At 29.1% G+C, this 14,275-nt stretch overlaps 1 protein-coding gene across 6 annotated transcripts in view; it reads left to right on the top strand.

Moving 5' to 3' along the window:
* The window catches only part of LOC107453001 (Sideroflexin-1-3), a 96,289-nt gene that overhangs the window by 35,534 nt on the left and 46,480 nt on the right, over window positions 1–14,275 (top strand). For all 6 annotated transcript variants that reach the window (XM_043052512.2, XM_071187834.1, XM_021147140.3 and 3 more), the window contains 3 exons: window positions 2,966–3,064; window positions 3,387–3,462; window positions 7,536–7,621. In XM_043052512.2, coding sequence (XP_042908446.1) covers window positions 2,966–3,064; window positions 3,387–3,462; window positions 7,536–7,621 — 261 coding nt within the window. The remainder of the gene's footprint in view (window positions 1–2,965; window positions 3,065–3,386; window positions 3,463–7,535; window positions 7,622–14,275) is intronic.

Raw genomic sequence — 14,275 nt, 5'->3', positions numbered from 1 at the left:
TTGCTTAATCGAAGATTAACACAATTTTATATCAATATTTACTAAAAACATGATTATTAAACTGAATTCTTATCGCTTCTGTTCTTCAAGATATGTTTTGACTTATTATTTGTAAATATTACATACAAGTAATGCCAATATTGATCAAATTAACTCGTCTGAGTTCAGTTATGAATATAATATCGATAAATTTTACTAAAGTTTAAATTAACATAGTTTTTTTACATGTCATAGTTCAAAAACTGCGAAATCCTGCACAAAGTAGCCCCACATGACGGTATGTAATATATAAAATCAATATCAGTTTTTGTGTAAAATACAATTGAAAGTTTTAATACTTAAGGTATTGAAACTTTTTCTTTTTTTATCTTTTTTTAAAGTTTGACGATTGAAGTGGCATTATGACAGAGCTATCTGATGATGACTCATTTTATGATGCTGATTTTTATTTGGATCCTCCATCTAATGAAATTATTGATGAAGATAGTTGAAAGGAGGATTTGACAGATATGGTTAATTTAACTGGGGGAGGGAGGCAGTTATGAGCAAAAGCAGTCATCAAAGAAAAAAATCAAGAAAGACAAATTATTGGTGAATCAGACGAATTATTGGTGAAGATGATTTTATAACTGAAACTCTTCCTTTTTCCAAAAAGTGCATAAGGAAATAAATAATTCAACAGAATAATTCAAACTGATCCAAAATTGAATTTTCTGAAAATAAAACCCTTCCGTAGCATGAAATTGTGCTAGTTTTTAAATATCTATTGGTATCCTGCATATTTTTCAGACTATTTCTAAATTCTTAACACATTTTGGAACAATTGATTCTGCATGCTGGTAAAAATTGTGTTCATGATAAGTTTCGATGTCAAGAGCAATTTGTATAAAAATGATGAAGAACAATAAGCTGCATCCATTCTTTAATTTTAAAATGAAAGATTTTTTATGTGCTTACCAGATAAACTGTAGTTATTTGTTGATGAAAGGATGCTGTGGACATCACGGTTGCAATCCGTTTATCAAGGGAAAGCCGGTTAGGTTCGGATACTGAGTTTGATATTTGAGCACTTAATTTGGCTATTTAATACAATCTGAACCTTAGAGAGTAGCAGGAACTAAATTATAGAATTGGAATGGGAGGTGCGGTAGTAATGGACTTTGTTTCAAAGAATAAACATTATGACCTGTTTTTTGATCACATCACCTGCATTTATTAATCTATTAACAGATAAATGAATGGGTATAACTATCACTGTATGCGATAACTGGACTGAAAATTGCACTCTTGAAGACATTTAAAGTTATTAAATAAAGAGTAGAAAACGTTTTTATTTTTTAAAACTGAAAAAATTTGAAGTTTGTGAGCTCATTAGCTTGGCGTTGAATCAATAGAATCAACAAAACATCATTCCAACATGGTAGAGAAATTTATTGAAAATGGATCAACCACACATTATTTCTCAATATAACAATCTTATGGGAGACATTTATAGTATGGATCAAAACTTATCCAAATATCTCTGTTCGTTATGATCTAAAGACTGGTGGTGGTTACTATATTCGTTTGGTCTGTTTTGTAGAGGTATCTGTACAAAATGCATGGTTACAGTATAGATTATGTCCTTTTAAGGATAACAATTGGATTCAACTCTTAATTTAGAAGAGAAATTTGTCAAATGTATTTTGCTAAATACAGGAGAACAAATATCAGTATTTTTTTTAAACGACAGGCACTGAACTTTTGTTCTTCACCTAGAAAGATGCCGGAGGTATTACTCATTTAACGTTACCCAGTGGGCATCTGTGAACCTAAGCCACAGAGGCGAGCAACAATACACACGCCACACTGCCACAGATACTCGTTTTATAGGGTGGGCCACAGTCACGCATCACACAATGGAGAACACACAGAGAGAAACATCCATGCCTTGAGCGGGATTTGAACCTGCAACCATTGGCTTCACAGCCGTCAGGCACACTGATCACTCGGCCACCTGGCCGTTTATATCAGTATATTGTCCATGGAATAATCACTTCTCTCTTATGATATATCTCTTATCTCCATGGAATAATCACACAGTTTCTTATGATAGAAAGGATCATCTAATTGTAGTGAATCCCAAACAAATAAGGTGCACTTACTCTGGTTAAATAATCAGAAAAAGAATCAGAATACCAGAAACTGTAGTAAATGGTTTGTAAGTTTGCATGATAAATATTTACAAAGCTTTCATAGCAACTAGATTAGGTAAAAATTACATGAACTTTACCAAAGCTTTTTTTACTACATTGTATTTTTAAGTTATAATGTGCAGTGCTTATAAATTAATTTTAAACCAAACACATTTCTTAAGTTTTATCATGAACGTTTATTTGCAAAAATATTGTTGGTGTATGCTTCTTAAGTGCTTAATATTAGTATTATACTATCTTGAAATTATCAAAATCCATTTTTAACTTATTTTGTATTCAGGATTGTTTGAAGCATTTAAATTACTTTCATGTGCTACATAAAACCTGTACCCTCTGATGCTTAGTGTCTTTTGAGGGCAATTTTATTAATGATAAATAAAATAAAAAATTCCAATGTGGGAATTTTTTTATTATTTCTCTGGTTCATTTTGAGCCTTTACATATCTAGTAAGTTAGAATTTTTTGAGAAAATTATTGTTGCTTATTAATGACTTGTCACATGTATGTGACTGCTTAGTAATATTAATATAATCATTATTTTGTTAAAAAAAAATTTCTCGATACAATTTATTTAGGATGTGATACAAATGAATGTTTTGTTTTACCTAAGCTACAATAAAATTTTATAATTTTTTTTAATGTAAATTAGATAGTTTTTCTCTTATAGAAGTTTGTAAAGTATAAAATAAATATCTATAATGAAATTTTTAACTCTTTATAAATGCTGCAAATTTCATTAGTTTTGAAGCATAAATTTTTTTTTCTTACAGGACAGTTCCCCAAGTTGTGTTTTGGCAATGGATTAATCAGTCTTTTAATGCTGTTGTAAACTACACAAACCGTAGTGGCGACTCTCCAATCCCTGTAAAGTTAGTTTCCATTCATATATTTTACAAAATATGATTCACATTTACAAAATATGCACTTTTTTTTTACAATAAGGTTTTGAATGCTATTTCTCTGTGTTTAAATTAAGAATTTTATAACTCATATAGCTAAAGACAAATTAATAAATTTTAATTGAAAAGTCTGAAAATTTTGCCATTTTACTTATTTTTAATTTAGATTTTTTTTTTAATTTCATTAATTACTTCAAATACCTAGCTGTATTCCCAACAAAAGCTTTTCTATCGAAATAAAAATTGCATGAAAATGTAAGCTTTTTGTATTAATTTATTTTTTATAATTTAGGCAGTTAGGAACATCATATGTTTTAGCAACGTCAGGCGCACTTATTACTGCTCTGGGACTTAATAGCATAGTAAAAGTAAGTAATTCCTTTCCTCAAAGATATAAATATTATTATAATTATATATTATAGTAATTAAGGAAGACAATTTTACACTAAACTTGTATGAGAATCAAGGAGTTAATGTTGAGTTAAGTGGCAAATTTTTTGAAAAAAAAAAAATTTATTTGTGCAATGAAACAGATCTTTGTTTTACGACCAATATCATTATGAAAGAATTGAGTGCTTGACTTGTGACTTTTAGTTTCAAAGTTTTTCTTAAGGTTTCTCTTCAAAGCTTCTGTTGGCAACTTACAAGTCTTTCCACAATCAATTTATTCTCCTGTAAAATTTTGCTTTTGTCACTAAACATCTTTTTAATTTTAACTCCTTTATCTATGATTTATTTTCTGGGAGGGTTGACATGATTAAATCTTTTGATTTCTTTTTGAAAAATTCAACTATAAAAGGAAATCATTGATTTCAGTCAAAAATAATTTTTATTTAAAATAAATTAAAAATATATTCTTAAAGTTGTGATTTGTTTTCAAAGTTTTAATTAATATAGAAGATTTTATCTAAAGAATTAAAAATAGAGTAATGTATGTAAATTATATTAATGTTCAAAATAAAAATTGAAAAAGATCAATGAATAAAATTTAAACTTTTAAATTATAACTTTTCAATAGCTGTTTGTAATGTAATTTGCTGTTAAATGATAAACATATTTCAATTATACCAATTTAGTTTTATGTTTATTCAAATAATGAATGCTTTTAAAACTTAATAAGCATGTAGTTTGTGTATACAAATAAAGATACTAGTAGATAAATAATGAAAGACTAGACTAGTTTCAAGAGTAATTTAGAATAATTGGTTTTTATTTTTGTTTCCTGATATATTTTGATTTATTCTTCATTTGATGTCTGATAAATTGGGCCTTTGTATTTACTAATTCATAAAAGTTTTGCTTTTTAATGAAAACAATTATGAGTTTTATTTTTCAGTTATTAGTTTGTAATAATCAGGGGTTTGTTTAAACGAAATCTGGGTCTGTTAACGAGCCCTTCACAAAATATTTTTTCATCAAAACGGACCCTTCTCAAAATATTTTATCTTACATTCAGACCATTTTCAAATTTGTTTATCTTCATAATTAACGTTTTTTAAATCAAATTAATTTTTCCGGGATAGAAAAAAAGACTGACGGATCTAAAAGAACCGCAAGCTTTTAATGCAATCTTCGCCTGCGCCCTTAGTTCCAGCTTTCCTCATCTGTTATCCTTTCCTCCCCACTGTTTCCCCTCCTCTGCTGTTCTTTCTTCTCTTCCAAATCACGTGGAAGCTGATGACGTTAGTGATCATTGCTCTGACTTAGCGTGTAGCATGAGAACAGAACAGAATGCAAATAGGCAGTGCTGGTCAAGCCATGTTTGAATTATTTCTTTGATTTCGCAAATTTATCTATCTTGCTATTATCTTATTTTATTTATATTTTGTAGCTTAACCCCTTAAAAATCAAATATAAAATTTATTAATTCCAAATGCAGTATTTTCAAAAATTGTTTCTACTTCTACAAGCTTCATATGTGGACAGTCAACAAAAAAAGGACCACCCTGAATAATCTTCACATTCCAGGACTCTATCTTAATGGTTTGAGGGGGTGACCTCAAATATGCTAATTAATAAGTACAGACAATATTTTAAGTTGCAAAGTCAGACACAAAAATGTACTTCCTCTGAATGAACATACCTTTTTTTCGTTGATGAATTCGGATTTCTGACCCCCAAAGAACAAAGGTTAGCCACTATCTGGAATATAATCCAAATAGTTTGGTTAGGAGAGCGTTTTAAATCTTGGACCCCTTAATATTAATTTTACTTTTTGAGTACTTCACAATATCTCGAAAACTTTTCAGGCGGGTTGAAACATTTTTGCTCATAATTCTAAAATTCGTTTCTCTAAAGATAATTCCAAACAGAAAAAAACAAACACTTATTAAATATTTATTATTTTATTCAATGGTAAAAAATATTTAATTATAAGTTATAAAATTTTTTTCTTCATTTTAAAGAATATAATTTTACATTGCAAAATACAGTAGAGAATCAATTATCCGTAATGTTTGGGACCATCGCTATCCCGGATGTCTGAATTTCCCGATTTTCTGGATCGACCAAACAGTGTCGTTAATCGATGTTTTATCGAACCCGAATTACAAGGAAAAAGTGTAATGCATAAAGTAAAAGAAAAACGAAAAGCACTCCTAAATTTAGGAAGAAAAAAAAATGGTAGAAAAATAACATTTAAAAGAATGAAAAAAATTGCAAGTTTAGACAAGAAAAACAAGTTTAAAAAATACAAAATTTTCATATTTATTTTTTGAAAATAATTACAATTCCTAAATTAACTAATATAACAAAACAAATGATTAAATAACGCAATACATTTCATACCTAATTATACAGGGGGGGGGGGCGATAAAATAAAAGGAAAACTTATTAATCTAAATAAAAATAACACTTGAAAATATCGAACCGGAAATGATATTTAAAAAGGACACTAGCATAAATATTAAAACCCGGAACAAGGCAAGATTAAAAAGATCAATGGAATTTAAAAAAAAAACCTAATTATAAAATTTATGAATAAAAAGAATTGATTTATTGAGTACGAAATTTATCTTGAGAAGAAAAAAAATCAAACGTTGTGGAATCAGAAAAACAAAACTGCAATATGCTTCATAAAATAATCGTATGTTTAAATTAATAAACAATTCTCTTTATTTTTTTTTTTATAAAACACGATTTTTATTTAAAGCAGATGTGATTCCATATTAAGAAAAACTTGCAAATGATACTGCAGTTCCAAAAAATCAGAATTTATTCAAAAGAAAAAGATTTTATTTTTATTAATCGATGACAAATAGATAAATATATTTTACTCTTTCATCTTCTGTTCACTGATATGCATGTGCAATGCATTTTCCCCACCCCCTCGTAAATCAAAGAGAAAACGAAATCAGCATGACACTCCTTTGAGTTTGATTCACGGCCTAAAGGAGAAAATAAAACATTCGTCCCTTCCCTGCCTCCTCTCGATCTTCAAGGTCACAGAAGAAATTATGTATCTCTGGGTAAACGGGGAAAAAAAAATTCCCCTTCCTCATATTTTCCTCTACTCAACTTCAAGGATGAGTCCAATTTCCGCTTTTTTTTTCATAATCGTTCTAGTTTAAAATGAGGTGGAAACCAAGCAAAATTTCCCCCGGTTTTCTGGTTTCCTGGTTGTCTGGATACAGGATAAATAATTCTCTACTGTACAAAATTTGAGGATGTTTCAAGGAAATTCATCTGAGTTTTCACTAGATATTTCTACATACTTATAAAACTTTGTCACAAATGTCATCCAATACAAACAAGTTGGGAATTTCAAGGTGTAGAATTTGGTAGTTGGAGCATCAAGCCCCCTTTTTCCTTTAACCACCATGTGTTTCGGAAAAACTTTTGTACCTCTACAACATGAACATCAAATAAGAACATTCTTATTTGATATTTCTTCTTCTAAGAGATTTAAATAGTGAGCAGAATACCCATATGACACCTTAGGCAGATTTTTCTTGTGTCTTTACCATTTTATTTTCATTGTGTCCGTGCACATAGCAGAGACTTTGATCCCAAGAATTTGGTTGCAATGCTGTATTGCTTCAATTACAACCTGGGCACAATATTCTGTAGTCTTTTCATCATTTCCACAATTTCCTTCATTTAAAAAAGGAAGTTTGACCTGTATGTATGCATGTGGCAATCACAGGGTCATTCTTAACATTTGTCCAACCATCCAATAATAAAGTTCAAAGCAAGCAAAATTTCTACCAGAATGTTTTTTGCACTTATTTAAATGATTTCTTATTTTTTCAATTTTTGCACTTATTTCTGTGCATTAAAAATGTGAGTTTCTGTAAATTAAGTTACACTAGTTGTTTATAATCGCTATATTAATTGCTTGCGTTATTCAAAATACAGAATTGTTAACTAATATTTTAGCAGCAAAATAGGATGTATACTAATGTTTCTGAAAATACTTCTGATACACCTCTTTTTTTTGCAGAGTGCTCCTCCACTGATTGGTCGCTTTGTGCCATTTTGTGCAGTAGCAGCTGCAAATTGTGTTAACATTCCCATGATGCGTCTTAAGTAAATTTTCCCATTTATGTATTCACCTTTTTAAATATTGATTGAGAATGTTTAATTTGTTATTTCAGCTTATATTGTTATATATTTGGGAGCTATAATAATTTGTTAATTTTTTTGTAAATTAAACCAGTTTTTCATTCATATATTTTAAATACAGGGTAATTTGAAATGAATATAGCGATTAAAAACAGCTGTAACTATTTAATGGAAAATAATTTATTGATAAGATTAGCATAGAATGTTGATGAATCTTCAAAATTTCTTTACGTAAGGTGCAATGAAGCGGAACCCTGCTCATGCACATCGCAACCAATGCTTTCTGAAAGTGAAAAATTCATTTTTTTGATCCACTCTAATACATATATAAAAATATTAATGATAAATATATGAAGATGTGTTGAAGCTCAGGGACGCCTGGTGGCACTTCGCGTTCCTCTGCCTCAGGTCCTGGGTTTGATCCTCAGGCCGGGCAAGGTTGACTCAGCCTTTCATCTCTTCAGTGGGTCAATAAATGAGTACCAAGCATGCTTGGGAACTAAATACTGGCGGTTCCGCTTTCGGCTGACCACCTAACCAGAACATCTGCGCCTGTACTCCAGAGCCCAAGGGCAAGAAAACTGAGATGGCACAGTAGGCCTTGGCCCTCCATTGGGCTGTCGTGCCACTGAGTTTAGTTTTTAGTTGAAGCTCTTGTAAAATAGAAAAATATATCCATCTACAACTGTCAACGAAAACCTCCTCCCAATTAGAGAGAGATGGAAGATATGCATCACTAGTTACATAACACATTTCCCATGTTTTTATCAGAAATGCCGAACTACTCCACTTTCTGCAAAAAATTTTATAAAGTGATAGAGAATAAAATACTAAAACTTATGCTTTACAATCACTTTAAAAGGTTTCCTTGTAATTATTTGTACTAAAGGAAGTTTTATGCAAGCAGAGTTATTTATATGTAAGGAGTACAGAACAACTTCAAATCAAGTTTATTAAAGCAGGGCTCCCACTGCCTTAAAAAATTGTTTTGAAAAGCCTGAAATTTAAATATTGTTCTTGGGGCCCCTACTAAGTTTACTAACAATTTTAGTATAATTAAATTATAATAATAATTCAAGTGAAATTAAAAAAAAATCTTGAAGGTAAAAAATCATTATATCACAATAGTAATTACTATCGCTTTTTCTCTACTTACTTTAAATCTAATACCTTCCTTAATTTTTTCTTTCATGTTTGAGCTATGAACTAGAACGTATGGTCAATATTTAATGGTATTTTTTTAACATAAAAATTAAAAAAAACTGTTTATGTGCTTTGTAACCTTATACCTTGTAAATTAGAAACTCTTTTATAGCTACATTTATTATTTCAACATGTTTTTGTGTAACTCCTTAACTTAAAAGGGGGAGATAACTTGGGCTAAGATTACAAAAAGTGAGATAATTGTTAAGTTAAGGGGTTAATATTTTAGAAATAAAATCGTGTTAAAATGCCCTTGTTAATAGATTTACATTCTTTTTGTGCAACAAAATTTTAAATATTGAATAGGTGTTTTCTTGTGTAATTTTAGCTCTAATTACTTTTTACTACATCTTTGTGATAAGTAAATGTTTTTATTTGTTCATTTTTTGAAGAAAAAAGAAACTAAAAGTGCAGATGTTGCTGTTTGCTTTAGTTATTTGTGTTTGTTACTAAAAATATGCATTAAAATGTAAAAATAAATGTATTAGTTTAGCTGGTCACAGAAAATTATGATTTTTTTCTAAATTTTTAAGCCTAAGGAAATTCTTCTCTGTCATAAAAAGTATATCAATTTATCTATTTTTTTTTCTTTTAATCTTCTAGATTTGTTCTCTATTTGTTTACAAACTGTAAAAGTTTACAAACTACTAATTTACAAAATGATTCTGTTATTTACTTTTAACTGTTTATATACATTTATCACTTTATTTTCAACTTTAATTTTAATAGAATATTTTAAAATAAAAATATTTGGAAAATGTTAAGTTAGAAAATTTTCCATTTTTTTTTTATAAGCAATAAAGAAACATTTTTGCACTAAAACACACATCCTATAAAGTAAGCTAGTAATATTGATGCAAATGGGTTTTTTTTTAAATTTTTTATAAAGAAGTTATTTTTAATCTTTTAAAGATGTGCTTGTATTAAAATTTATCAATTTAGATTTAAGCTGTTCATAGTTATAATATTTTAAATTTATTTGAAAAGGAAACTTTAAGAAATTGAACTTTTAAAATTTTTTTAAGAGTTTGATGTGCTCTTTAATTCTCAACAGTTTCAAAATTAATCGTTTTGCATTTTTAATGACAAAATTCTTTAAAAAGTATACTTTTGCAAAAAAAATCTGAAAATTTATTTTTTATAAAACTTTAAATAGTACATTAATTTCCGGTAGGTAGGTCACGGCCTATATGTGTTTAAAAGTTTTGCTGTCATGATGTGCGGCCTATATGAAGAATTCATTTATCCCAAGCATACGTGATCATTTTTCGATCACGAATTTATTCAAAAACAGATGTTTACCGATAATTTTCCGAAGTTGCGAACCTATTTCGTAATGTTTGCTCTCAAACCGTTTTTCTTTCTTATTTTTTTTCATTAAAATATAGTTTGATTAAAGAAGCTTTTGATTGACGAAAAACTGCATGACGTCATCTACAAATGATGTTACAACTTCGGATTTGTAACTTAAGAATAATTAAACTTAGTAAGCTTTATTTTCAAATTGTTACGAAACTAGAACTTAAACTCTTTTTGTTCTATGCATCGATCCAATTTCAGTAGATACTTTTAGTTGTACTTCCTTTTTATTTATTTTTCAATGTTGATTAAAAATTTCTGCCCCTTTTGTGAACCAATGCACTCAATATATATAAGATATAGCAATTAAAAAAAATGCTCCTGCCTTAAATAAACACACCTAGGTAAAAGAAATCACTGGAATTTTAAATTGACGCTAATCTGCCGTTTGACTGATGTAAGAACTATCAAATTGTGCCAGAAAAAAAGATTAAATTCAAAAGAAAAATTTTTTTTTAAAAAATGATTACATTTGAAAGAATGAAGAAAAATCTAAAAGTAGAAATAAAAAAAAAAACAATATTCTTCAAAACAAATCCCACTATTGAGTTTATAGAAAATACCAAAAATAAAATGGAACAAGACTTCAAACTATTAATATATTTCAATTGGAACATTTGCTTCTCTCTAAGAAACTAAATTCATTCGCTAACAAAATTCATAACTTATTTTATTTTTTCTTGAAAGTAAGTATTCTTTTTCTTTAATATTTTACATAGTCTTTTCTTTTACTCAATTTCAGTGAAAAAAAATTTAGTAGCGTTTACTTCAGCATTTTCTATATAATCTCAAAATAAAAAATAAACCTTTTAAATACCGTAATTTTGTCGAAATATGCCATGGCGTTATTGATTTAAAACTTGAAAATTTAGTAGAAAGGCGTATCTAACAGGGCGGCCCATATAGTAAAACTTTTTTTTCTTCGTTAAAAAATTTTGCTTTTTTTAAAAGGTATCTTTTTTTATCACACCCTGTAGTAGGACTGGGCTATAAATCGATGTATCGCGACATATCGATTTAACGCATATATCAGCAAGCAGATACAACAACTTCCGTTTCAGGCGATGCATCAGAAATCTGATTTCAGACGTAGACTAAAGACGACGAGCGCAAAACGATGTATCGATATAAGACGCGCAAGGATCTTCTTGCAACTCATACTGACTTGCACTGTGGAAGACTATGTTCGTTTCGTTGTGTTGAAATGGCCTTGATTGATGAGTGGTAGAATCAGAACCATAGTTTTGAGAATATATATTGTGATCTCGCATGTTTGTTTTTGCGCCTCATAGTTTTTTTCTTTTCTTTGTCGCGACTTGATATCGTTTCTTGTAGATTATTTTCAGTGGGACTGACTTTGTGATCGCCGTCGTTACCTTGTTCTGAACGTAATCTATTATTGAAAAGAATATACGAAGAAGTGTTTCTTAATTAATCAGGTAAATTTTTTTTAAAGCAAATTTTTTAATTTTATTTTTAAATGTGAAAATTAATTTTGATATATGTTTAAGTAATTTTTTACGTTATTGAATTTATTACAATCGGAAATCTAATTTAAGGTGCCCATACAGAATGAAATTACAAAGTAATTAAATTTGTTAGGCTATTTTTTACTTTATTTTAATTCATTAAAAACTTTTTGGATAAAACTTCTAATAATTTAATGGGTTTTATTACAGACAGGGTGCGTAGCGTTTGTAAAAAGTACTTAAAAGTGCTTTTTTGGGGATTTCGTTTTTAAAAGCTTTTAAAGGTGCATTTTCAGCTGGCGTTTTTAAAAAGTGCTTTTTTTCCCGAATAATTTTTTTTTCTCCCTTCATTGATATCTGGTGGATCCTATGCATTTCACGAAAAATGGGGCGTTTGCTGCGTAATCATTCTCGCGGACTTCATGTCGTACCCACGTTATGACTTGCGCTTTCATGAACACTTGAAACCGAAACCCTAGTGCTCCAATTCGGATGGAGAATATCAGATCCTTATGAAATGTTTTTCTTTTTAATTTATTTTAATTTTATTATTGTTTATTTTACTTCTAACACTTTTCTGACGTAGGGGGTACGGGTACTTTTGTTCTGAGTTCAGGGTCAAGTTGAATTCAGTCGATGATGTGGGAAAGTAATGATTGTTTCGATTTACGTCCGTTTCTTTTTGGGGNACAAATATTATTATCATTTCAAAAAAAGACTTTCTGATATTTTTCACTAGAGTTACATTATTTTTAATTTAACTTTTGTAACTTAGTGATAATAGTGCTTGAAAAGTTTTTAAAAAGTGCTTATTTTTGATTCAAAGATTTGGCTACGCACCCTGGCAGATTTTAAAGTTATAAATCTTAAGTTGTTTTTATTTTTATAAATAAAATTATAACAAAACTTATTTTTCCTCTTTTGGATTTAGACGTAAGCCAATCAACTTTGTTTATTCAGAAAAATTAGTAAGGTTTAAGACTTCTTTTTTTTAATTTTTTTAATAATTTAGCACTTTGTTTATTAAAGAGTATAATCGTGTTTTTTAATTTTCTTTCAATATTGTCAGTTAAATATATTATCGAATATCATAATTCTTTTGTTTTTATTTTTAAGAAATTAAACCTTACCGTATTTTTCGGCACATCGATAAAAATGAAATTTTTTTAAAAAAAATTATAGTAAGCGCCACAATGATGTTAAACCGCGCATATCAGCATCCTTTTAGAAGAGACCTTTAAATTACCATTTACAATATCTGCATAAAAAAAAATAAAATTTTTTTATGCATTTCATAAGGTAAAGTTTTAATTTCTAAATTATAATATAAAATTTCTTTTTCAGCAAAAAAAAAGCAACAAAAAAAGTTCTCTTTCAGCAAAAAAAGAAAACAACAGAACAATATAAAATAAAGTTGTTCTTACCAGTTGGCACCGCGCCAAAAAGCAGAAGAACAGCAAAAAAATATTTATATGTTCAGTAGCTGAATTAACGCTGAACTGATTACAGAAATCCGAAAAACAATGTAATAAGAAAAATAAAATTAAAATTTATTAAAAGAAAGATTTTAAAATAAAAAGATTTTAAAATTTATTACCGTTACAATTTGAGGAAAAACTAATACATAGTAACGAAACAGCTAATAATAACGAAATAACTAATAATAACAATAAGAAATAACTAAACAGGCCCCAAAAAAATTCTGAAGGAATGGGCGAAGGGGAAATAAGGTTTCACTTTCACAATCTTTGTGGGTGTAATTTTAGTGGGTAGAATGTCCTCTCCTTCAATGGAAATAACCCAATGTGACTCAACTTAAAAAGAGAAGAAAATGTTTAAACGAGGGTGTACCAGGGCCGTAACTACGCCGGGGCACCGACCCGGGGCCCCGATGGTCAAGGGGGCCCCATATGAAGAGACCACATCATGTTTTTTTCAAAATGGAGCACTCTAATTATATGTAGGAAAGAAATTGTGTTAAGATAGAGTTGATGAAAATTTTTTTTTTGTAATTGCTTACCTACTATAACATAAAGGGAAGGGTCAAAAACTGTAAAACACCTGTTCGAAAATTATTTCCCTTTCTCAAAAGAACAAACACGCTTTGCAGAGAAGGGAAAAGGCCACAGCTGCATGTAGTTGATTGCGTCAGACCCAGTGGCGTGCCCCTCTAAAATTTAAGTGATGGGGCAAACGATGCGTTTCACCCCTCCTGAAATTTATGTATTTTATGTGCTTTGCCTCTTCTGATATTTAGTTACTCGCCAAGACGAAGTCTATTAAAATAGGTAATTTTAGAGGGGAAAAAAAGCTATTCTTTCTCAGCTTTGAAGATATACATCAAGTAGGAAACTATTCTGTTTTGGGCGATTAATATGTTTTTTGACTTTTGGAAAAGTAAAATGAAAGTAGAAAAAATATTTTATTTTCAATTTTCACTTTATTTTCTTCCGAAATAGTAATGAGGGGACGAACATAGTGTTTCGCCCCTTCTGAAATTTCAAAGTGCTCAAAAATAATAAAAATTGATAACTAAAAAAAATGTCATCTTTGAATCTATTTTCCAAATAGAAAGCTTTATTTTTTT

The sequence above is a fragment of the Parasteatoda tepidariorum genome, chromosome X1, assembly GCF_043381705.1.
Source record: "Parasteatoda tepidariorum isolate YZ-2023 chromosome X1, CAS_Ptep_4.0, whole genome shotgun sequence".
NCBI lineage: Eukaryota > Metazoa > Arthropoda > Arachnida > Araneae > Theridiidae > Parasteatoda > Parasteatoda tepidariorum.
This window is presented reverse-complemented; position numbering and strand designations above follow the sequence as displayed.